Here is a 26,235-nt window from a genome sequence, read left to right on the forward strand (position 1 = left end):
GATACCAAATATGTATTTTTATTTTATTATTTAGACTTTTTATATTTCTATTATAGATATGGCAAAAGGGGGGTGATTTTAACTTTTATTATTTTTTTTTTTACAATTAAAAAAAAACAATTTTTATTGCTTTTTTTTAACTTTACTTTTACAACATGTGATACTTTGAGCGCTCCTGCAGTAAGACGTAATGCCATAGCATTACGTCATACTGCATTCTGACGGGCAGTCTCTCAAGGCAGCCCTGGGGCCTTTCTGAAGGCCCCCGGCAGCCATGACACCTGCACGGCTCCCCCGATCTCACTGCGGTTCGGGGGGCTTTAAATGCCGCTGTCAGAATTGACACCCGCGGCTATTGCCCGCGGGTGTCAGTGGTAATAAATAGCTGACGCCCGCGCTGTATGTAGAGAGTTCGCCTCGCGACCTCTCCGCATACATACCCCAACGCTCCAGGATGTAAATGTACATCCTGGAGCGGGAAGGAGTTAAAGTAACCCTCCAGTCCTAGACAAAACCTAGATTGCCACACCGCTTCTCAGACTACTCACGTGAGCAGCACAGGCCAATCAAAGCAGTGTGTTTAAAACTTCCGATACACTACTAATGCACAGTGAGCATCAGGTAGCCAGATAAGTGGGGCGGCCATCTTGATTTGTCTGAGAGTGGAGAGCTGCTTTAAGAGTTTTATCCCTTACCTCTTCTTGTTGGGTCATGTGATCCATCTAAAGACAGGGTGTCTCTCCACGATAACTTCACATGATTTTGGTTTGGTGTCTCGTCTCCGATGCTGACCAATAACCCAGACAGGTCCGCTGGTATTATAGTGGAGTCAGTGCTCATCTTACTGATGTCTGGGTGAGCACCTACAGGTTCACCGAATCCAGATCCAGCATCCTGACCTAATATATATGGACCACAGAGAATTAACATTCTACGTTGTGCGACAACTTCTAAATATAGTTTGGCAAAGTAGTAGTTAAACCAGAAGATCATAAGATCATGTAACTCAAAATCCAGCTACACGATAGGTTCCACTTTACCAGGTTGGTTTTCTTTAAGTTCAGGAACTCCTGTGCTGGAGCGTCTGAAACTGGCGCTGGGCGTCTCCACTTCCAGGATGGCGCTCAGCTCATGCTGCTGCAGGAACGGTCCCAATTTTGTCTTTGTAACAGGTGGCTTTGAAGGCCTCCACTTCTGATCTCTTCCTGGAGGTCTCATCAGGGAATGATTATGGGGTGAAAAGTCTAAAGAAATGACAAAAATTCAAAAACGGGGGACGATTACAGTTGCTATACTTAAATAGAGGGGGTTGTCAGAGTTCAAAAGGGGCTGCCCAGTGTACCATTTTTAAATTCATTAATAGAGTAGGAATGTATAGGAGATTATATATACACACACACACAAAATTCTGCTCGCATCCCTTTCTTATATCAGTACAGTAGCCTCTATCTGCACAGCAACATGGACTAAACATCGCTTCCATCATGTGAGCCACCAAACATGTGACTCCTGTGTGCCGCTCTGCCCGTTTCTGGGGTTGCTTCTCACCCGTAATGACATCACTCTGACTATAGTGTGGCCGAGCATGTGCGGTCAGTGGTCCATTTATTTCAATGGGAGTGATGGCAGATGCTGCTTAGATATCTCGGCAGTCCCATTAAAAGTACACTTGTGGGCTTGTACGACCAGACCTTCATTTAGCCTCCTTCTCACTGCCAGGGGGTGCAGTAATCCCGCAGTGAAACAATGGGGAACACGGGACCCCCATTCAAGATCAACGTGGGCCACCCGCCGAGATCACTAACAAACAGCGCATTATCCCCTATGATGTGGCTAGGGAATATCTTGAAACTCTGGTAAACCCCTTTAAGTTAATCACCAGAGGCGCAAGTGTAGGACCCCCGCCGATCAACTAGTGATGACCTACCTTGATGATAGGTCAGTAATAGTAAAGTCAAAAAAAAAAAAAAAGAAGACCTTAAAGTTATGTTTCAATGGAAAGGACATCTTGAGGTCCCCAAGTCCAAAGCGTTAATGAAGCAGTTGTGAGCATGCGTGGCTGTTGCTCCATTCACATCTATTGAGATAGCGGAGTACAGCACTTGGCCATCTCCTTCATTCCCATAGAACTAAATGGAGTGGTGGTCACACATGTACATCCCTCTCACAGAGCTCTCAGGACCCCTGTTCTCGTGAACAGTCGGGGTCCCGGCCTTCATACAATCACTTATCCTATAGAAATGTGGTACATGCTGTTTATGAGAAATCCTCTTTAATGAATTAGATTATTTTTTTTCTCCAATTCGCCACCTTGGCCAAAAAAATAAAGATCAGGTTCTCTACAATCTAAAAGGAAAAACTAAACCACAAATTTGCAGCTTTTGAATTCATTCGTTGGTGGCCATTAGCTTCACTTACTTGTAATTGTTGAGATGTCTTCCGCATCGTCCTCCATTGCCTTCAGCAGTGCTGACATAAACCGATACCGCTCACGTTCAGGAATCATGTGGAGATCAGCACCGACCGCCCCCTGTTCAGGCTTCAAAACAGAACACAAGTGGCGATTTAGAGCTCCTGTCCATGGGGCGATTGTGCATTGCGTTACTCGCGGCGATAATCCGGCCAAGGGCAACACAGTGCACACTTTCGATAGCGTTGCTATGAAAAGCGCAGCCTCCTGTCCATGAGCGGAGAAACGTAGCGATTCTCTGCTCACAGGACTCAAAAAGCGGTATGCCGCGGTGAGCCCATCTGTCAGATAGGCTCACCGCAGAGAGCTAACAGTTCTCTCTTCTGCTTCCGGGGGGTGGAATATTGCTAGCAATATTCTGCCTCGCCCGTGGACAGGGGGCCTTAAGGGCTATGGAAACCTTTGTGCATGAAAAATCAACACACACATATCTAAGCAAGTCCCTGCAGAAACAATGATGCACTTATCTGTTTTTTTGCATTAAGTTTTCTTTCTCACGCATTTAGAAATCCTCATACTTGGTTTAAAGGCTCAACTGCGTTCACATTTCTGTCTGTGTGGGGTTTGTTCCCAGTGCTGGTAAGCTGGTCTATCATGAATGCGCACAAACTCAACATCCCTGCTCTTTTAAAGGCTGTGTAGCATAACCACGCCCACTCAATATTACACAGCTATCTCTCAGCCTATCTCATTCTGAGAAAGTGCTGGTTGTTCCTCCTCACTGCTGATAAAGCCAGAAAAATAAACCCAGAATGAATTACAGCCCTCTGTAATAGTAGCCATCTCTGTGCTTTGTCCTCTTGATCTTCTCCATCATCCCTGCTATGGTAATAGCTCAGTGGAATGGCAGTGAATGCAAGTTCACTACAGGCTAGGCAAGAGGCTGAGAAAGAACCTATCAGTTTGCTAAAATTTTAGTCTTTCAGTTTCAGGGTCGTGGAAAACAATGCAAGCATAGAAATCAAAGCAGAATTTTTTTAAAGAAAACTAATTATAAAAAAAAAAGTCTTAATTTCTAAAAACACACTGATTATAAGGAAAAAAAGATATACATAGCCTTCAAGATATTGCAAATGACTTCTATAAATAATTGTTATTTTTAACCACTTTTTCTACTATTCCTCACCTCTGTGGATCCAAGCAGCTTCTCTAGTGACTCCTGGTGCCTTAGCATTTGTTCCTCCAGCTCCTTCTGTTTGTTTAGGAGATGCTGCTCATGACTTTTTTGGTTGGACAGTAGAGATTCTCGTTGCTGGTCCAGATGTATTTGCATTTCCTTCAGATGGTCCTGTTGGTTACGGATCTCTGCAGCAGAAGATAGAAGTCTCTCCCGAAATTCTTGCACACTGGAGAAGTCTCCCAGGGGTAGAGGCTCTCTTTTTGCTTCAGGAAGCGTGAATGAGATGCTTGGTTCGGAAAACTCAACCTGAGGCAGATCTAAAGAAAGTGCCAAAGGAAGTGGGAGGTAAGAAGTAGCAGAGGAGGAGTCAGGATCTCCCGGACTAGAGGTTGAGGAAAGTTTTTCTGAACCAAGTAAAATATCTTGAGATCTAACTCTGTCTTCAGTTGGACTGTGAGAGAATAGTCCTTTTGGACTTCTTCCTCCAAGGAAAGTTTGTTGTGAAGAGTCCACACTAACAGGGCTCTGTGTTGTAGGTTCATAGGAATCCGTGGCAAGGAAATCACTTACAGATGAAGGAATGGAATCAAAATTCTGCTGAAGAGACATACCACTTCTCAGACTCCTTTGTTGAGTCTTTGCTGGATCTTGTGACATACTCTGAGACGATTTCAGCTTTTCTGTAGACAGAGAACGACCTGGTGAGGATACTAAGGCACTCTGACCAGGAAGGGAGGACGGGATAGCACGTCGATTATTTTCAGAGTAGTCCGATTGTGACTGTTGAAGACTCCTTGTGTTTTCTTGACCCTTATTTGGGCTTCCTACACTTGATGTGGACAAATGAGGATAACGATTCTTCAACAGTAACTGATATTCCTGTAAACGTTTCCGTGCTTCCTCCACAGATTGCTGGTGAACCCTAAAACATGAAGGAAAGTCCATTAGTATGAAAGGCAAGGTGCAGATAAAATATTCCTAGGGCATTTATAACCAACTAGCTCACCAGTCGAGCGTTGCTGCGAAGACAGACAGACATACGTTTTTTTTATATATAGATAACAACCAATCACAGCGCAGCTTTCATGTTACCTTAGCAGTATAAAATATAACAACCAATCACAGCGCAGCTTTCATGTTACCTTAGCAGTAAGAGAAACAACAACCAATCACAGCGCAACTTTTATTCTGCCTCAGCAATATAAAAAATAGCAACCAATCACAGCGCAGCATTCATTTTACCTCAGCAGTATAATATATAGCAACTAGAGATGAGCGAACTTACTCATTTAGGGCGTTTTTGCACTCGAGCACCACTTTTTCCGAGTAACCAACTACTCGGACGAAAAGATTCGGGGGGCGCCGGGGGTGAGCTCTCCCCTGTTCCCCACAGCAAACCCCGTTTGCTCCACCACGCCGCCGCCCTCAGCAGTATAAGAAATAGCAACCAATCACAGGAGTGTACTCAACAACTTCCCAAAGTTTCATGGCGATTGGATGAATGGTGTAGGAATGCATAAAGGACGGACAGAGATATATATATATATATATATATATATGACATCAGGAAGTGAGAGAATTAGATTCCGTACGTAAAATTTGGACGCTAATTCTTTTGCGCTTAGAATTGAATAATCGAGTTGGGACCCATTAGCTTTTCCTTTTTATGACATAATCAATGGCCGTGCCAAATTTCACATTGGGAAGTGAGAGAATTAGTGGCAATGATGGAAATCGAACGATCTACGTGGGGGGGTTGTAACTGTCGATGACGCACGCACGCCATTTATCGTAGCATAAATCTACTATGCCTATAATCTTCCCAGGAGTGTACTCAACAACTTCCCAAAGTTTCATGGCGATTGGATGAATGGTGTAGTAATGCATGACAGACAGACAGACAGACAGACAGACAGACAGACAGACAGACGGTTACAAAGATTAGGAGGCACGTGCGTGTGTTTTGTCTAGTATTAGACTTGACCTTCATTGAAGCGGATATTACTGCACTACAGTATCAGGCACAGCCTATGGGCAAAGATGGCATGTTTCTGTAAGATAGCAATTCATTCTACAATAGTCTTACAAAATCCCTTAACCCTTTCCAATCCACTGTATGACGTCTAAAGACATTATAATTTAAGGCTGTACAGCTCCAATGTTGGAAGACACCGGTCAGGGTTTTCTAAGGCCTCATGTCCACAGGTAAATTGTCATTTTAAATCCGCAGCTATTTTCCCGCACACGGATCCACGCCCCATAGGGATGCATTGGACACCCGCAGGTAGTTGGAATACCTCCGGACGTCATTTTCCCCTTCAGGCGCGGATTGGGTGTGCGGGGAAAAAAACGCGACATGCTCCATTTTAGTGTGGGTCTCCCGCAGGCTTCTATTGAAGCCCAAGGAAGCCGTCCGGATCCGCGGCACACCCGCGCTTGAATTCTGATCTCCACGCGCAGAAGAGCAGGAGTTCAATTAGAAAATGGAGTGCCCAGCGCATGCGCGCGGCACGCTGCCGGCGTGCTGAGCACATCCGCCGGGCTGAAGAAAGACGATCCGGCCGCGATGGAGGGCAGGTCCACAGCGTCCGGACAGGTAAGTAAATTCTTATTTTTTAGCATCATTTTCGCGGGAAAGGAGGGACCCTGCAGGATTCTCCATGAATAATCCACGGCGGGCCCGATTTTCCCCGTGGACATGAGGCCTTACTGTATACTGCCAGCCTCTCTGCTGTCGGAGCCAATCCAACATGTCACCTCATGCAGTACTGGCTTTAGCCAGCAGATAGTGCCATTGTATAATGGCAGAAAAAGAGTAAGCCCCCAAAGAAAATCAGGATGCTAATTGGATTGGAAAGGGTTAAACATACTGGCAACCAAAAACATGTGCAATACATTACAAGGTTATCAGAGTGGGAGATGGTACAATGCCTCAGCATTGCCACTTATTACATGGTAGCTTACCTGCACGTTAATGCCCAAACTATTACCAGGTCTTGTAAGAGGACTACACTATAAGCCAGAGTCTTCTCCAGAAGGAAATAACCATGTAGAGAGACTTTTTTTTTTTTTGCTTTTTTTTGGGGGGGGGGGGGGGGGGGGGGGGGTTTGCCCCTCATCAATGTACATTGTCATCCAGTCAGTGTAAAGAGACTTACAGGACGTGCAATGCTCTTCTGGTATGCAAATGAGATGTTAGAATGCCTCTACAGCGCCACCTACTAGAAGGTAGCTTTCCTGCAAGTCAATGTCCGACCTTTTAAAGTCGTACATTGTCTTGTAACAACGACTGGCAATATAAGCCAAAACCAGAGTCTTCTCCCGGAGGAATAGATTTCATGGCCTTTTAAGTCTCCTTGTGTGAGCCTTATGTTCACGACCTGAAGGTTGTGAGTTCAATCCCAGCATGGATCAGGTAGCCGGCTCACGGTTGATTCAGCCTTCCATCACTCAGAGGCCGGTAAAATGAGTACCCAGCTTGCTGGGGAAAGGAATAAAAAGATGACTGGGGAAGGCAAACAACCTCGCAAAATCAGTGCGCCGAGAAAACGTCACAATGTGACGTCACCATTGCACCCGGGGACTTTAAGTCTCCTCCTCACAGTGACTAGGTGCTCTCCACAAGGAGAACCTGTACCCCTCCCAGCTAGAATATATAAGGGCTAAGGCTTTCATTATGGTATTTTAAAAGGCATGAATCTTCAAAATGCTAGCAGCATTAAAGCTTTGATCAAGATCAGTAGAGAGTGGCACACTTTGAAGTTGGTGAGTAGGTTAATAAATACCTATTTTGCTCTATCAGTCGCTGCTGGTACTCCCGAATTATCTGAATATGTAAACTTTCGGCTGAGGTGTTTAACTGTGCAGCCGTGACTGCAGACTCCTAGAAAAGAGAAGGATGCATTAAAAAAATGTAATTCCATAACCCATCACACTTTTCCATCTGAGCAGAACGCACCCACACCTTGCCATGTTATCTGTGGTTGAGCATTTTGGTAGATAAGGACACAACATACAACACAAGACGTTTATTATACTAAAAGGCAACTTCAAATCTCAACTTCGCAGAAGAATGTGGGAGTACAAACTTAGGACTATCTTTGATACTCTCAACACAGGCATAAATGATTCTCAAGGTTTTATGGTGGGATGAGCTAAGAAATCTGGTGCAAAGATAACACACAGGCCCGGTCCTCCCTTCTCTGTGGACGAGAGAATCTGTAACAGACCCCGAATTCTGTAAAGATCTTTTTTTCTCCCCATTACACATAAATAAGATTTTTAAAACCCCATCCACAAGCGTTTCAGGCAGGTATGGAAAAAATGCTGTAAAGTAAGAAGTTTTTTCAAAAATAGATGATGTCTGATTCCAAACTTATTCTGCAGCAGAACAAGTAGCCAATATCATTAAGATTTTCAGTATAAAGAAGAACAAGGAGTCCTGGAAGTGAGGATATGGCCCCACAGAGCCCATAGAGTCTGTCTGGAATTACAGAAAGAGACAGAAGGAGTGGAACGAGCTAACATCCAAAGATCTGTGCTTAGGATATTTGGAACCACCTCTCTGCGGAGCTCCTTCAAAAACTGTGTGCAAGTGTCCCTAGAAGAATTAATGTTGCTTTGGCAACACCAAATATTGATGTGATTCACATTTCTCTTTTCTTCATTCACTTAGTAACTTACAAACTCTTGTATTTTTGAAAGCATTCTTACTTTGCAGCCTTGTCCCACACCTGCCTAAAACCTTTGCACAGTCTGTAAAGTGCTGCAGACTTCCGGTGCGGGGGCAGTAGCTTATATTTGTACACTCACCGCTGGTTTCTCATCCACCACTGCTGGCACTGGTTTTTCCTTCTGTTCCGTCGCACTGCTTTCCTGGTCCACTTCCTGCGCCTGTAGTCGCACCTTATGAAATTCTGCCTCTAAACTTCTTCTCTGCTCTTCTAGTTTATTTATCAATTCCAGCTGTTCTCGCTTCTGTTGCTCCAGGTCTTCCATCTGTAAAAACAGGAATACATTATCAGAGTTCTAGAGGTACATACAAAAACTGTGGAAAGTCTGAGAATGCTCTCAGCAGAGTACACGTCGGGAACCCGAATCTGCAATCCCTACCTCCCAGCCTTTTCCCCACCTGCCTAATTGATTTTAACCCTCAAATGTGTAATTGTATTTGCGGATGTACTGCGGAGCGTCCGCACCCATTGACTTTTATTGAGCCCGCCCGCACGGAATCCGCACTGAAATGGAGCACGCTGCGATTTGTTTTCCCCACCAAATGGTTCGCTAAACAAATCCGCATGCTTAAATTGAGTTGCAGGTGCCAGGGCGTCTCTATGGGCACTTTGCATTGCGGATCTTCCATAGGGGTGACCCGTGTGGATTCCGCAAATCAAATCCGCCTGTGGACATTGGGGGCCTTAAAATACTTTTACTAGTGACGATCAATAGTTGATTGGCAGGGGGTACTCCACTTGGAAGCCTCACCAACCAGCTGATCCCTGGGCCAGCTGTCAGTATGGACAGTACTAGATGCAGATAAAAGCCCATTTACACACAACGATTGTCGATAGTTAAAGCAAACAACTCAATGACTTTTTTTGCTTTCGAATGATGTGTTTACATGTTAAGATAATCGTTTTAAATTCTCACCCATTCCCTTCTTTGCTGGGTATTTGGTACTATTTATATGAAAAGTGCCCATAGATAAGATAAGTGAACAATTGTTTGCTCAGACAGTAGAAATGAGCGAGTATACTCGCTAAGGGCAATTGCTCAAGCGAGCATTGCCTTTAGCGAGTACCTGCCCACTCGAGACAGAAGGTTCGGGTGCCGGCGCGGGGGAGCGGTGAGTAGCGGCTGTCAGGAGGGAGCGGGGGGGAAGAGAGCGATCTCCCCTCCATTCCGTCCCACATTCCCTCACAGCTCCTTGCCCGCTGCCGGCACCCGAACCTTCTGTCTCGAGCGGGGGAGATACTCGCTAAAGGCAATGCTCGCTCGAGCAATTGCCCTTAGCGAGTATACTCGCTCATCTCTATCAGACAGGTATTTGTTTATGTGAAGACTCTAGGTGGGCGTTTTTTAATTAGTGCGAAGAAAAAGCCATCCTGTTTGGCTGGGCAAACAATCGCCCCTCCCCTCAAGTAGTTAGATTTTAACTGCATTTGTTCAGTCTTTCAAACGACAAGTAAAAAGAACTAACGACTATTTTTCTGCAGACAAGCTCAGCGACCAACGACAAGTGAACGAATCGTGCACGATGGCTTTGTGTTTACATGGAACGATTATTGCTCGCTTTCGCTCGTTGGAATGAATTTTGAGCAACAATCGTTGCGTGTAAATGGGCCGTAATGCTGTTTACATTGCAGGTGTTCAGTCAGACATGATTTTAGCTACCCATCATAAATTCCATTTCTCGTCATGCTCATTAGAGGACACAGCTACCAAAAGTACAGCTGCTGCCACTAGGAGGCGATATCAAACACGAAGTGTTAATTCCTCCCACTAGCTATGCGCTTCCTGCAGGCACCAAGCTAAAAACAGTTTATACATAAGCAAGAGCAAGGATCCTTGTTGTAACCGAGACGTTTGAGTTTCTCTTCTGAAGAACCGGATGGGTGCCGTAACCCTCAATGAATGTGATGAGAAATGGTTTCTTTTTATGGTAACAATCTTGTTTTCCTGTCAGTGTCACTGGGGGGATACAGCAACCTTGGGGTATTTTAGAGCAGAGCACAAGGGGTGGGTAAAAAAAAAAGTGAGCGCGGTCAATATAATCGAATGATCCACCAGTTTCCTTAGAAGTTAGAAAAAACATGAATTAATAAACAGCCCTCCTTGCTAGGAAGGCTGAGGCTCCATGATGTAAGCCACATAGGAAGAGTACACTGGGCTGGAAAGAAAAGGGTATTGGGGTGGGGGAGGCCCAGCAGGGGACCCCATGGCTGACGGGAAGCAAAGTAATTTGTGATACTCTAGTCCACGTTTTCTTCTTGGAGATGGGAGTAACACAGACTTATTTAGCACTTTTGGGGATAAATAGGGAAGTTATGTGCCCTGCAAGGAAAGCCTCCTGATTGGCCACAAGGAGCTTGCTTGCCCACCCCTTGGGTAGTGGCTGTGCTAGGCCTCAGACCACTGCCTGGATTAATACATGGCTCTGCAAGACATTCTCCCCTACCCTCTCCCAAGTGCAACCCGCAGAGAAGCCGCAAATGAGCGGCATAGAAGATCCGACCCGTAAATCAAATCATGGTATTTGTATAGCGCCAACTTATTCCGCAGCGCTTTCAGGTAATTATTACTTATTAAGGAAGGTGAGTGAGAGCAACGTAACAGACAGCCAGCGGAGGGGGCAGAGCCCTGAACACAAGCAGAAGTCCTACCAGGCAAATGACAATCCCTATCAGGAGGAGGAGCACAGCAGGAGGAAGCGGCACGTGGCTAACCTGTGACCAAATAGCTGGAAGGGGAGTCAGAGGCTATAGAACCATAGCGGTAGCAGATGAAAAGTGGGGTTATGTACACTTACCGGGCTGTCATACTCGCCTATGTAACGAGAATGGTGTCTGTACTTCAGCAACATGTACCCCTGAGCTTGCCAACCTTTGTAAAGCAAGAGTGCTGTGGTAAATGGGGGTGGGTCTGCCTCCAAGTAACAGCATCTATACCTGCGGTCTTCAGCTGTATCCCCCAACAACACAGTCAAGAAATGGATTTATCTCAGTGCCTGCAGAAGGGGCATAACTGGTGGGAGGAACTAAGACTTTTTGTAATTCATGTTGCCTCCTAGTAAAAGCAACTACACACTAAAGGCCCATTTAGACAACGATTATTGCTTAAAATTCGCTCAAAATCTTTTGAGCAATAACCATTCATCTAAACGCGCTGCCATTGTGCACTATTCGTTCATCGCTGATTTTTAGCAAGCTAAAAGTCAGTGATAACTTATCAGCACCGCACGCTGAGTTCTCAGCGGGATACCGCTGATAGCATTCTTTCAGCTGGTATCCTGCTTGGACTTCAGTGGGATAGCTCTGATAGCTCCGAGAACAAAGCAGACGTTTGCATATATAAAGCAGCTGCTGTTCTCCGAGCTGTCAGAGGTCTCTCGCTCTGCCTTCATTTAACTCTTAAGTAGCTAATTAGCTACTTAAGCGTTTATGCAAGGATTATCGCTCAAAAGTGTGACTCAAACTGTCGTTTGAGCGATCATCTTTCAGTGTAAATGGGGCTTTAGGTTTGCTGTGTTGCAAAGATGGACAGAGCATTTGCATAGGAGGAGATTAAAATACCAGAATGATACCTTCTAAATAGTACAGTCTGGGTGGGGCGCTGTATCACCCTTAAAGTACCCTGAGCAGGTAACCAAGTGCCCTAGTAAGAGCAGTGAAGAACAGCTCACCTTTTTCTTCTTCTCTGCCTCCATTCTGATGCGCATGGCTTGTTCCTGAGGATGGAGCAGAATCGACTTCCCGGCTAGAACTGTGTTGTCAGTCACTTCATTAAAGTCTAAGAGGGCGAAAAAAACCCGATCAAAGTGCAGAATTACTGATTGCGTTAAATAATACATCTGACGGGAAGAGTCAGAGATACACATGGTACAGGGGAACAAAGACATCAAATAGAATATTAGAGCAAAGCGCTGAACAATGACTTATCCCAAACTCCAAGAACTTGTTCGCATTTGTCTTGAGAACCTTCACTGGCCTTTCTGGTATTATTGAGGGCTAGATTAGAGCGGTCTACTAGAGAAGGGCTATTCCTACCAGAATTTTGATGAAACCCATATAAAGTATATGATCATTGTCAGGGCCTGGCCAATATCAGTTTGGACTATGATCCAAAATTCGGAAAGTGATGCACGCCGCTCATAGGCTCTCAAGTTAAAAAAAAAAATGAGGCAAAGTTTAACTTGACTTTTAACATCCACGATAACCTTCTGTGCCAGTTTATTTACAGTGTACCATTTCAATTGCTTTCCAATCGGTTTTGTTAAGATAACAGCTTTCAAATGGCTTAAGACAAGATAACTCTTCTGATAGCTTTCAGCAACAGTTAAACGTTGCTACATTTGTTTACTGTTCAGTATATGTTTTTAACCGAATTAAAGAAATAAAATTAAAGTTTTATTAAAAGGATGACTGGGCAGAAGAGGGCTTATGGATACATTTGACATTTTATGATGCAAGCTTTCCCGTTACGTACACTGCACAGAATGAACGCATCCTTACTGTCATGAACGGAAGCAATGAGGCGCATGAACCCTTTTAGCAAAGTGAAGAATTGTCCTGGAGACGTGTCCATACTTCACCTGCATCTACATATGGTAAAAATGAATGGCATATGGATCTCTTTAGCTTTGTATATGCATACAATACACTCAGTGGCCACTAGAATTAACCCCATCTAGTAGAGTGTTGGACCTCCTTTGGCCTTCAGAACGGCAGCAGTTCGTTGTGGTATAGTTGCTGCAAATTAGCTGGAGGTGCTGACATTCTCTGACTATATGACAAGAAGGGGTCATCAATTCCTGCTGCTTATGCCAAATTCTGATCTCCCATCAGCTAGAGAAATCTGGATTCATCTGACCAGGTTTTTCCACTGCTCCAATTTTTACACTCTTTTGCCCACTGGAGTCTCACCTTTCTGTTTCAGCAATGGTGCTGAAACTAGTTGTCTGCTATTACAGCCCATGTGTGATAAGGAACCATGAGTTATGCATTCAAACACACTATGTGAAGTAGTATGTAGCTGCAATTTCCATGACTGTGCAGCACCTGTTTATCAGAACGATTCCCAACATCCTCCTCTGACCCCTTTCGGCGAGGAGCTGTCTACATCTGCAGGATCTCCTTTCGCTGGATGTTTTCCTTCATCACACCATTCTCTGTATACTCTCCACACCGCTGCATGAGAAAACCCTACACGGTTGGCAGTGACATCCTGGCCCCGGCTAATCTACTACCGATGACCGGGCCTCGGTGATAGTCACTCAGATCGATGGATTTTCCCATCCTAACGTGGATTCACAATTAAACGGATCCACAGAAAACTTATGTAATTTTATGCTGCACTCCAGGGCCACAAATCTAAATTTCCATACAGGGTGGCTCTAATTTTGAGAGGGCCTTGGCTCTAGTAAAGTGACCAGTGTATACAGAAGTGTTAACTAAGCCAGCCAACAGTATGATTGAGAGGAATTACCGATCTCAGATTTCTTTCCCTCCTCTTGGATAACTTCTCCGGATTCACGTTCGGTAGGCAGAGACCCGGACTCCAGCGTGTCACTGATGGTGTCTGCAGTGTCGGCTTTAGCATGCCACTGGTCCTTCTGAGTCCTTATTCTGTTTAACAGCCTCTTCAGCACTTTCTTGGATTGTGGCTCTTTGGCTTCTTCTAAACAAAAGAGAACAAAAACACAGATAAAAAAATCAGGACTCCGCATCATACTCCACGGGAGGCCACACCAAAACTGCAGATCCCACATCCTTACCTTGTGGTTCTTCTACAGAGGAGACGTCCTCATGTCCTCCCGAATGCTGCTCCGTTCCAGAGACCACCTCTGGCTCCACAGTCAGATCAAGATCTTCATCCACACTGGTTACAGAGGGATCGGGCAGGGGCTGTGGTTTGAGATGGAGGACCAGATCGCCTCGCATTTCTTAAAAATCACAAATAAAATGGGATGAGATAAATGTAGGAAAAGTTGTGGTTGTAGGCGCAAATCCTATATAAACTCAAAGAGGCACGAGACGGGTTTTTGAATTAGACTCCTGTTTTTAATTGATAATTCAGCATATAGGCAGGATTTGGGGCCGTTGTTCCCCTGCCTCAGTATTTTAGCTGGGGATACACTGTACATATAATGGGGGGATACGTTTGATAGATAGGGGCATAATTACATAAAATGTAAATTTATGATCGGAAAAGAAAAAGAATTGTGAGAGATAAGTAAACAAAATGTAGAACACAAGCAAACAATTAAATTACCAATTAAATAAGAGTAATTGTGTACAGAACTTCCAATTTGATGTATGAGCCAATTCTAGGTTCACGTTTATAACGATATAATTAGATGCTTTGAAATATTTCAAATACTATCACTAATCAATGTGTAATAAAAAACTGGAGTTTGTTAAAAATGAACTACGTATAATTTATTGAACTCGTGTTTTTATCATACATAGATTAGTGATATTTAGAGACGAGCGAGTCTACTCGCTAAAGGCAATTGCTCAAGAGAGCATTGCCTTTAGCGAGTATGTCCCTGCTCGAAACAGAAGGTTCAGGTGCTGGCGCAGGGGGAGCGGTGAGTAGCGGCAGTCAGCAGGAGGGAGCGGGGGGGAGGAAGAGAGGGAGAGAGAGATCTCCCCTCCGTTCCACCCCGCAGCTCCCTGCCCGCCGCCGTCACCCGAACCTTCTGTCTCGAGCGGGCAGGTACTCGCTCATCTCTAGTGATATTTTAAATACTATTTCGAAGTATCTAATTATATCGTTATAAACGTGAACCTAGAATTAGCTCATACAAATTGAACGTTCTGTACATAATTACTCTTATTTAATTTGGTAATTAATTGTTTGCTTGAGTTCTACATTTCTTCATATCTCTCATAAATCTTTTCTTTTACTATCATAAGTTTAAATTTTACCTAATTATTTCCCTATGTATCAAAAGCATTCCCCTTTATATGTACAGTGTATCCCCAGCTAAAATACTGAGGAAGGAGCGCAACGCCCCCAAAACGCGTCTATATGCTGGATTGATTTTCAATAAAAACAGAAGTCGAGCTCAAAAACCCGTCTCGTGCCTTTGAGTTAAATGGGATTGCGCCTACAACCACAATTTTTCCTACATTTATCTCATGTACTTGCACCCCTCCCCTTGGAAGGTGTGACGTTTCATGGACTGGCTGCACACTCTTAGACTCGTCAAGAATCAATCAATTTCATTCCCATACTTAGAATAAGGGAGGAGAAAAAAACAAAATAAATTTTCAAACCAAACATCCGTATATAGATTTGCTCCGCCCCTTTTTTTCTTCTCATCTTTCATTAAAAAGGGTTGGCTATTTTTGAAAAATGTTGAAGAAAGGGTGTTCCATCACCGGGTGCCCCTGCAAAGAGTCATTATCTACAGAGGAACCTGGCAGCAACTCATCAAATCCTCTGCAGTGCAACCTCAGGTGAACTGTCCATTTAAAGAGCTTTTCTGGGACTGCGATACTAATGAGCATCCCTTAGGCTAGGTCATCAATGTCCAATTGGTGGCAGTTCACCAATTCAGACCGACCCTGATGATCAGCTGTATGAAGAGGACGCAGCACTCAAGCAAGCACCACTGCCTCTTCCCTGTATACCAGGGACAGCACCGTACATTTTGTAGTGGTGGTGCCTGGTATAGCAATTCAATTGAATAGAACCAATCTGCTCTGAGGACACATGATAAATGAACATAGCAATTTTGACCTAAGAAGAGGCCATGGCACTCATCTGAGCATTGTGGTGTTATGAAAACAGCTGAACAGCAGGAGTCCTGAGCAGCGGACCGCCCAAAAATACAATATTGATGATCTATTCTAAGGAGGACTCCTCAATATCAGTGTCGCAGAAAACCACTTTAATTGACGTGCTGGGTCTTCCAAAGTAGAAGACCCTCTTTGTAGCAGTCAATCTCTATATATTGGGTATATTCACATGGATGAGATTTTAACAAATCTTATCCTCATATTGCACATATTTCCTCAGAAATCCACATGGAATGGACATGAGGCGCAGATTTCAAATCCACAGCAGGGGAATATTTTTATGGCGTGGATTTTCAGCACAGATTTTTCCTCTTCTGAAATCTGTGTGTTGCCTGTAGATTTGGATGCAGATTATCAGACGGATCTGCGGTGGAAAATGCGCTACATGTGAGCGTGGCTTAATAGTTGTAAACGTTAACAACTATCTGTAAGAGCTATTTAAAGTCATCTAAAGTTTTTGCAAACTCACTCATCACTGGGATACGCCAGATTTTCACTGGTTGGGGGAATGAGAGTTGGAAGCCCCCTAATAATCACTAAACGTAAGGGCAACCAGTGGGAACTATGAGGTCAGACATGACATAATTTACTCAAACCCACAGGATTTCCAGAGCACTGAGAATTATATGCCAATAACACCCTATACATTGAAGGTGTGAAATCTGTGCGGCATGCCCAATTTTACACATGGGATGTGTTCAGATATGGCAGATTTGCTGCCAATTTGGGAACTGATTCTTCACAATTTTGAAAGTCAATTTTCTAAGTGTGTGTTCACGCAGGCCACGTTGATACTCTTTAGGATTGAGAAAGGATCCGTCTCCTGTGCTTATTGTCGCCCACTCTTGAACTACACCATCAATACCAACAACCCTACTATGTGGGAAGAGCAAGGATACAAATGAGATCAGATAAAACTCATCTTACTTGCACTTCTTGTATACATGTCCTCGAATGCAGTCTCAAGATCCCTCTGCCATTCTGCCCGGACTTCTGCTCGTCGGTAGGCGGGCTCAAACAACTGCTGCGGCATCTTTGCCACAATCTGCCGCCGTCTGGACAGGTCGTCCTGCTGCATCTGTTCCAGTTCTTTCATAAGCCTCTCCCTGTCCTTGGGGTGTGGGGAAATAGAAGTACATAAAAGCAAATCCGACCTAAATTATTAGCACCACTGACGTATTTCAAGCTTTGTTGGAATATCTATCCTGAAATTTACATTACGAATATGGATTTCTGGGTTTTGCCCATTAGTGCCGATTGCATCCACCTGTATTACTTACCTGTGCGAGCTGAACCATTTTTAAAGCGTGAGATCCGCGGAGGCTTGCCTTCTCCATTTGTTCCCGCCTGTCGCGTTCCTCTTCTTGTTGAAGAGCGATGAGCCTCTTCTCTTCCTCCACCGCCGCGGAGCGAGCATCAGTCTGGCAAGTAATAGATATGGCTGGTGAATGATACATTCCCATCGGTGCTCATTGCCGGTCCAGAGGAACAGGTACAAGACGTGTATCCAAAGGAGCATCCGGCTAGGGCTACGCGGACACTTCAAGTCCAAACCAGTCAAGCTACAAAAGTCATGCGTGACTTGTCTGGGACTTGCTGTTACAACATCATTGGTTGCATTCTGTCAGGTGTAGCAAGTCGACCGCGTTCATATGTTAGGGCTGCATGGTGACATTGGTTGAGCGACACCAAAATCCCAAAGTCACATCACTACATGCAACATGAAAGTTGCAAACACTCTAAAGTGGTTAGATATGTGGTCACGGATCGCAAGTGACTATTCCAGCACAGAGTTTAGGGTTAACCCTGCTGAAGGGGCCGCTCCGGCGCGAGCACGCCGGACAGAAGAGGGCAGACTATGCAAGCGCGTCTAATCCAGGCAGAAGAAGGCTTCGGTCGGCGCCATGGAGACGGGGACACCAACACCGGAGGGGGTAAGTATATAACTTCTGTATGGCCAATATTTAATGCACGATGTATATTACAAAGTGCATTAATGTGGCCATACAGAAGTGCTTAACCCCACTTGCTTTCGCGGGACAACCCCTTTAACCCTTTCCAATCCACTGTCTGACGTCTTAAGACATTCTGATTGAAGGCTGTACAGCTCCGATGTCGGAAGACGTCCGGCAGGGTATTCTTATTGTATATTATTAGTCGCTCTGTTGTCGGGGGCCTCTCCAGCATGTTCCATACCACAGTACTGGCTCTAGCCAACGAGTGGCGCCATTGTATAATGGCAGAAAGAGGAAAAACTCCTAGGAAACCCTGAATCCAAAATTGGATTGCAAAGGGTTAAGATAAATTCATCACTTATATCATTTATTGCAATATAATGGTATTACTGCTGGTATTCTATGAAGACAAGCTAAAGGAAGGCCCTTCAAAAGGTCCTGGGCTGGCATGGCAACCAAACGGCACCTCGCGATCTCATCAGGGTGGGCTATTCAGGATCCCTAGACCTCAATTGTAGCATTTAATTGCTACAGTTGAGAGCACCATTGCAATGGTTAAAGCGAGCTTACCCCGGGCGCATATGGAGCAAACTGTTCTCTGGATCTGGCTCCAAACAAACCCTAAGCACCCAGGATATGCATATACATCCTTGGGCAGTAAGAGCTTAAAGCTGTGCCACCCAATATGGCTGCCCACAGCACAGAGGACACCAAGCTTTTCCACAAAATTAACAAAAGATCCTGAATAAAAGGGAATGCCTGAAGCCTACATTTTATTTTTTACTAATTAAAAACCAGATACTAACACATAATCCATTTTCCTTATCTAGTTTTAAATTTTCTGAAAAGATTTTTTTTTTTTTTTAATTTTGTACAATGTACATGACTACGGGGGCGGCCATCTTGCTTGACCGGCTGGTCTACTCTGTTAACAGCTTCAACAGATTTCCTTTACAGGAACCTGTAAGTCTGCAGATGTACATTGACTTCTATGGGAGAGTGTTGTGGGCATGCTCTATGACATGAAGGAAGGTGGAGGAGGTGAGCTGTGACCATCAGCCATTGTGAATGGCAGATCCTGTGTTCTCTATAAGTGTTACCTTCAATTCTAGAGATACCTTTACATGGTACAACCATCAGGTGCATAAGCGACTACACAGGAGCAATAGTCATTCAAGTGAATGGAGGCGGAGCAGCTGGGGAGCGTTATGACCTGCCTGCCTCCAGTAAACAGGACACGCTCATAGGAGTGACTCCTGTTTACACTGAGCGAGAAGCAGCTCAACAGTTCCGTGAACTGAACGGATAACGACAACTGAGAGACTTCTTGCTCAGCACCCTTTCAGGGGCCGTGTGTACACCGGCTAACAATCTATCATTTGAGTGATTACTTGGGCGGCTATCGGCCTGCGCAAAAGGTACCTTAACCGTGCCTGTGATAACGAGGCGACTGCTCAGATGGTCTCTACAGAACAGGAAGTGTCATGTCAATAGTGGTCAGTGTGAAAACTGCAGGATTTCAGGATTTTATATATAAATATATTGATATACAACATGACAGAAAAAATAATTCTTCAGAAAAAGATTACAAAATTTGATTTAACCCCTTAATGACGCAGTCCCTTTTTTGTAATATGTAAAATAATACTTTATTGATCTTATTTTTCCTAAGCCCTCCTGGAAGGGGGGTTAACAATTTGAGGTATTCCATTTTATTCACCTGCTCGGTGTCCATCTCTCGGTCTACGTAGGCTTCAGGTAAGTGGTAGTGGGAGGAAGAGAAGCTGTTGACATTGCAGACATTCACCAATGGGAGACGCTTTGCAACTTCAATGTTCTGTTTTCAAGTAAAAGAAAAAAAAAAAAAAAAAAAAACACCACCTTTCAGCACAAAGTTCTCCACCAAAACATTCTTGTGGGTTCTGCAATTTAAAAGCATTATAAACACTTATGGTGGGTGCCTGGCTACTGAGACCCCCTGCCTGGGTTCCTTATCCCAGTGGTGAATATTTCAGATGGTGCAACAATTTAGTTCAACTTTGTGTGAGTTAAGGCCCACTTACACGCAAAGATAATCCTTCAAAAACGACTGAAAAATTGAAAGATTTAGTGGTCTATTTGCATAAAATGTTAATAGCAATTAACGCTTTATCATCTTCATTTGCATGTAAAGGGCCTCCATGTAAAAGCTGTTTGCAGAGCCCAGCATTGTTTAATCACACACTAAGCTGTGCACACAACTGCATTGTTCTGCTTGTGGCTCCCAGCAGAATACAATGTTATCTGCCCCCTCCTGTGGAGATAACAGCTTGCGGTCTATTGTGAGATACTTTATATCTCAGTAGCTGAAGGATGGATTTTAAGTTCACCTTAAAATCATCGTTCAGAGGAAAAGTGAACAATGGCAGCGTTTACATGTAACGATTATGGCTCATTTCCGGTCGTTTGAACTCATTTTGAGCATTAATCGTTACGTAAATGTGCCTTTACATTACTTCCCCAGCAAGTATGGTGACCACCACCCTGTTCTCAATATCATGGGGGTGTCTCAGTGGTCAGACCTCCAGTGATCGTATTTTTATGACACATCAACTAAAAATATACCACAAAACCGCACCACTTTAATAACGTCATACTGTGTGTAATAATCATATCCCAATCCCCATCCAAGACTCTAGAGAATATCAGGGTGGAACTCAGGGACCCGAAGCCAGAAGAATACATTGAACGGCCACTCTATTAGAGACACCGGCTCTTTCAAGATTGGAGCTTCCCTCTATGAAAATCCTCCCCGTGACCCCGGAGTGCGGCATAAAAATCACATGACAAGTTTCCCGTTGATCAGTTTCAGTGTGAATGCACATTAGATAGGAAAATTGAGCGATCGGAGCGACTTCCAACGAGGCCGGTCAGGTAGACTAACTGGGTCTACAGTTTCACTGCCAGCCTTGTGGGGTTTCCTCATGCAGCGGTGTGGAGACTAGACAGAAAATGGTGTGATAGAGGAGGAACATCCAGCGAAAGGGGATCCTGTGGATGTAAACAACTTGCCGCCCAAAGGGGTCAGAGGAGGATGTCAGGAATCATTCTGATGAACAGGAGCTGCAGTGTCAAGCAATTTGTAGCTGAATACAATGCTGGCGCTCCAAATAACATGTCCAGATGCACAACTTGTCGTTCCTTAGCATGGATGAGTTATAACAGCAGGTGACCAGTTCAAGCGACATCGCTGTCTAAAACTTGTATCACTGAGCTGTGAATAAACGTGATCAGATGGATCCAGATTTCTGTTGCCCCGTGCTGATGGGAGTCAGAATTTGGCACAAGCAGCATGACTCCATGAACCCTTCCTGTTAGCTGGTCAGAACATGTCAGCACATCCATCTAATCTGCAGCGACTACAAGAAACTTCCTGTCCGCAGGGGCCGATATTCCTGCAGAACCATTTCATCACCCAGTGGAATCAATGCCATGATGAATTACTGCAGTTCTAAAGGCCAAAGTAGGTCCAACGTGCTACCAGATGGGTGTCTCTAATATACTGACCGTTCAGGAGGCAACCACCCAACCCCTTTGAGTAACCCCTTCGCGGTGCAGCTCACCCCCACACATAATTGTTGTCAATTACAGCAATGAAAGGCTTCTTTTGCTTGTCGGATTCTTGTAATATTGAAGACAAGTCCATAAAGGATCCCATTATACTAGAAATGTTATGTAGCAAGCAACATGTTCACAGTACAAAGCAGAAAGTACAGCAGAATAATGTATATTAAGGTGAACCGGCAGCAGCCGTCAATACCGCCGCAGAATGAGGTCACGCCAGCTGGGAGATTATTCAGTAAGTCCTTTATACCGCTATGGATTTACCTGAAGTGGATCCGGCGGTGGAGGTGGGAGACTGGCAATTTTTGCTGCTCGTTCCTTTTCAATGTCAAGTGCTTTTTTCCGTGCTTTAATATGCCTGAGAGAGTGCAGAAAACATAACGAGGACACTGTGAAGAGGATGAAACGCTCGCTGCCGAAGGCTGTAGGAAAAACTGCAATGAAAGTAGTGAGGGGTATTCCCATCTCAGCGAGTTATCCCTTATCCACACACTAAACTTTAGGCCTGCTCTAAAAACGCACCTCTTAAGGGAGGCTTACCACATCCCCTAAACCAAACCCCTCTGAACTCCACCGGATAACATGCTCCCTGACCTACCGACTGTAGTTCCTGCTAGCCGCAATCAACCGGCTCACAATTTGACCATTGTCTATGTCTATAGCATCCCTTACTCTCCCCCCGCCATACCGTGCACATCTCCACCCCTTTACCTTCTGCATCAGCCCATTATCTGTAGTGTTTGAGCGGGCCGATCACCCCCACTGTCTCCATCAATTGATTACTACATGTAACCGTGGTCTTGTTTGCTTTCCCTTGATTTGTAAGCACTGCGGAATATGTTGGTGTTATATAAAGATTATTATTATTATCCACAGGAGAGGGGAAAACTTGCTGTTTGGTGGGGTCCGACCACTGGGGCTTCCACTGATCCCGAGATATCACCCCCAATCCACCCTGTTGACACTGTGGATAGGGAATAACTTGCTAACATGCGAATACCCCTTTAAGGCCTCATGTCCACGACACATGCGGATTCCACATGGGGAATCCTGCACGGAATCCACCTGCTCTTCCCACAGAATCTGCGGACCATCCGCAACGTCAACTGCGGACGGGCTGCAGGTCGGACGGCTTCAATCAACTACAATGGAAGCTGTCCGTACGGGAACCGCAGTAAAATGGAGCATGCTGCGATTTTTCAGCCGCGCATGGAAACCGCAACTGGTTTCCCCTCCTGTGCACGAAGAATCATTTTTCCATACCAACGTCAGACGCACATCGATCAGATATTGATGACCTATGCAGAGCATAGGTGATCAACATTATACTAATGGAAGCCCCTTTAAAGGAAAGCAACAATTTTTGTTACATCCTGTAAAATTCATTTTTAGTCATGTTCTTTGGAGGACCAGCAAGACCTTGGGGTATAGCTGCTGCCACTAGGAGGCGACACCAACATCGGTTTAGTTCCTGCCCCAAATTATACCCCTTTTACAAATAAAGAAGGTGGAATAATACCTCCACAGTGCCACCTATATTGGAAGGCAGCATTCCTTTAAGTCAAAGTTAGACTCTCTATAAAAGCCTTGTAACAATGACCAGGAATTAAAAGCAAAGCCAGACTCCGTGTACAGACAGCTGTTCAGGGTGTTTGCCCTTTACTGGTGTACAGCAGGATTCTGGCCTATGACGAGGGTCAGAAACGCTATCTTTTCTCCTTAGGGAAAGCACCTAGACGGTGAGTAAAGAGACTCAAAAGGCCATTTATGCTCCTCTGGGTAATATGCAAATAAGGGAGATGAAATAATACCTCAACAGCACCAACCATTAGAAGGCAGCATTCCTTCAAGTCAAAGTTAGACTCTTTATGCAAGCCTTGTAAAAACCCTGACGCAGCCACATGTATATAGAGCCTGGCTTTTCTTTTAATTCCTGGTCATGTTATAAGGCTTGTATAAAGAGTCTAACTTTGACTTGAAGGAATGCTGCCTTCCAAGAGGTGGCACTGTGGAGATATTATTTCATCTCCCTTATTTGCATATTACCCAGGAGGAGCATAAATGGCCTCCTCACTGACCGTCCAGGCGCTCCCCCTAAAAAGAAACGATAGTGTTTCTAACCCTTCTTGCAGGCACTGATCTAAATCAGTTTGTATGTAAGTGGTGAGAGAACACAAATTAAACAAGTCAATTATTACAGACCATAACAGGAAATGGTACAGGTAAAAAAAAATCAGGAAAGACTGAGGATCCCTTCTGGAGAAATCACAAAAGTCAGCTAGGTGGGTGCCACGTATCCCCATTGATGTGACCATGGTGGTGGGGAGGGATAATGGGACAGACCGTGGGATGTTCGAAAGCCATCTCCAGGGGCGAAGTTAGACCCATAGACCCATGTACGCAAGAGGATGCAAAGAAATGCACTCAGGAGAACTTATTATATAATTTAGCTTTGTACTCATTTTACCGACCTCGGAAGGCTGACTCAACCTTGAGCTACCTGAACCATGCGGGGATTGAACTCACAAACCTTCAGGTTGTGAGCAAGAGCTTAGGACTACATTCTGCTGCCTTAAAGGAGATGTCTCAAGGAAGCAGTGAATTTTTTTTTTTTTGCCCAGTCCCCCTAATTAAGCAAACATTACTAATTACGCCTGTAAATGACTTTTCTAGCTGGTTTCTACTTACCGTTCCAGCGTTTCAGCAACTTATAAAAATTTTGCCAAGATGGCCGCCAGCTCTTTTCCCTTCGCTCGCTGCAGCCCGACGTGCGCGCTCCCGAGACGCTACCAGCTGTGTCTCCATGGCAACCAGACGCCCCGCAGCCGCCGACCGGACCCCTGGAGTGAACACGGCCGACCAGTCACCCACCGCCAGGCAGAAGGTAACCGGCGCATTGCCGCCCCCCCCCCCCCCCCATCACAGCGGCAGCCCCCCCGGTTCAGCGACAGCCCCCCCCCCCGGCGTAGCAACAGCCCCCCCCCCCCGGCCTAGCGACAGCCCCCCCCCCCCCCCCGGCCCAGCGCTAGTTCCCCCGGCCCAGCGACAGCCCCCCCCCCCGGCCCAGCGCTAGTTCCCCCGGCCCAGCGACAGCCCCCCCCCCCGGCCCAGCGCTAGTTCCCCCGGCCCAGCGACAGCCCCCCCCCCCGGCCCAGCGCTAGTTCCCCCGGCCCAGCGACAGCCCCCCCCGGCCCAGCGACAGCCCCCCCCTGGCCCAGCGCTATTTCCCCCGGCCTAGCGACAGCCCCCCCCCGGCCTAGCGCTAGTTCCCCCCCGGCGTAGCGCTAGTTCCCCCCCGGCCTAGCGACAGCCCCCCCCCCCGGCCCAGCGACAGCCCCCCCGGCACAGTGACGACAGCCCCCCCCGGCACAGTGACGACAGCCCCCCCCCCCCCCCGGCACAGTGACGACAGCCCCCCCCCCCCCCCCCGGCACAGTGACGACAGCCCCCCCCCCCCCCCCCCGGCACAGTGACGACAGCCCCCCCCCCCCCCCCCCGGCACAGTGACGACAGCCCCCCCCCCCCCCCCCGGCACAGTGACGACAGCCCCCCCCCCCCCCCCCCCCCGGCACAGTGACGACAGCCCCCCCCCCCCCCCCCGGCACAGTGACGACAGCCCCCCCCCCCCCCCCCGGCACAGTGACGACAGCCCCCCCCCCCCCCCGGCACAGTGACGACAGCCCCCCCCCCCCGGCACAGTGACGACAGCCCCCCCCCCCCGGCACAGTGACGACAGCCCCCGCCCCCCCCCCGGCACAGTGACGACAGCCCCCGCCCCCCCCCCCCCCCCGGCACAGTGACGACAGCCCCCCCCCCCCGGCACAGTGACGACAGCCCCCCCCCCCCCCCGGCACAGTGACGACAGCCCCCCCCCCCCCCCGGCACAGTGACGACAGCCCCCCCCCCCCCCCCGGCACAGTGACGACAGCCCCCCCCCCCCCCCCCCGGCACAGTGACGACAGCCCCCCCCCCGGCGCAGCAGCAGCCCCCCCGGCCCATCACTTACCAGGACGGCAGGACAGCTGGGCGGCTTCTCCGGACAGCTGGGCGGCTCTGCACCTTCCTCTAACAGAGGATGGTACAGAATGGCCGCTCCAGCGCGCTCCCGAGCAGTGACAGCTCATCTGCGCATGCGCAGAAGAGCTGTTGCGGGGAGCACACTGAAGCGGCTCGTGCTGAAAGGAGAAGACCGGACTGCGCAAGCGCGTCTAAAAAAGCAAGCTGCCAGCGAATTTAGACGGAACCATGGAGACGAGGACGCTAGCAACGGAGCAGGTAAGTGAATAACTTCTGTATGGCTCATATTTAATGCACAATGTACATTACAAAGTGCATTAATATGGCCATACGGAAGTGTATAGACCCACTTGATTTCGCGAGACAACCTCTTTAACACTCTGCACCACAGGAGGCTCTTAGAGCAAGTGAGAAGACGACTGACAAGGGCTTTGAGCTTCCTAGAGATAAGGACGCTTCACAAATTGCTGAAGGTGAGGGAGAAGACAAAACTTGACCTTCAAGTAGGCTGAAGGACGGGCAAGAAAAAGAAAAGAGCAAAGTACA

At 46.4% G+C, this 26,235-nt stretch overlaps 1 protein-coding gene across 1 annotated transcript in view; it reads right to left on the reverse strand.

The window, feature by feature from the left end:
- The window catches only part of CEP295 (centrosomal protein 295), a 63,988-nt gene that overhangs the window by 21,914 nt on the left and 15,839 nt on the right, over nucleotides 1-26,235 (reverse strand). Inside the window, exons 5-17 of the mRNA XM_066586928.1 lie at nucleotides 21,937-22,030; nucleotides 19,790-19,906; nucleotides 17,395-17,535; nucleotides 17,042-17,225; nucleotides 14,083-14,250; nucleotides 13,794-13,985; nucleotides 11,992-12,098; nucleotides 8,403-8,588; nucleotides 7,376-7,473; nucleotides 3,597-4,512; nucleotides 2,419-2,539; nucleotides 1,041-1,244; nucleotides 696-899 (exon numbers count right to left, since the gene is read on the reverse strand). Of these exons, the coding sequence (XP_066443025.1) occupies nucleotides 696-899; nucleotides 1,041-1,244; nucleotides 2,419-2,539; nucleotides 3,597-4,512; nucleotides 7,376-7,473; nucleotides 8,403-8,588; nucleotides 11,992-12,098; nucleotides 13,794-13,985; nucleotides 14,083-14,250; nucleotides 17,042-17,225; nucleotides 17,395-17,535; nucleotides 19,790-19,906; nucleotides 21,937-22,030 (2,732 nt within the window). The remainder of the gene's footprint in view (nucleotides 1-695; nucleotides 900-1,040; nucleotides 1,245-2,418; nucleotides 2,540-3,596; nucleotides 4,513-7,375; nucleotides 7,474-8,402; nucleotides 8,589-11,991; nucleotides 12,099-13,793; nucleotides 13,986-14,082; nucleotides 14,251-17,041; nucleotides 17,226-17,394; nucleotides 17,536-19,789; nucleotides 19,907-21,936; nucleotides 22,031-26,235) is intronic.

Source organism: Eleutherodactylus coqui, chromosome 1 (assembly GCF_035609145.1).
Source record: "Eleutherodactylus coqui strain aEleCoq1 chromosome 1, aEleCoq1.hap1, whole genome shotgun sequence".
NCBI lineage: Eukaryota > Metazoa > Chordata > Amphibia > Anura > Eleutherodactylidae > Eleutherodactylus > Eleutherodactylus coqui.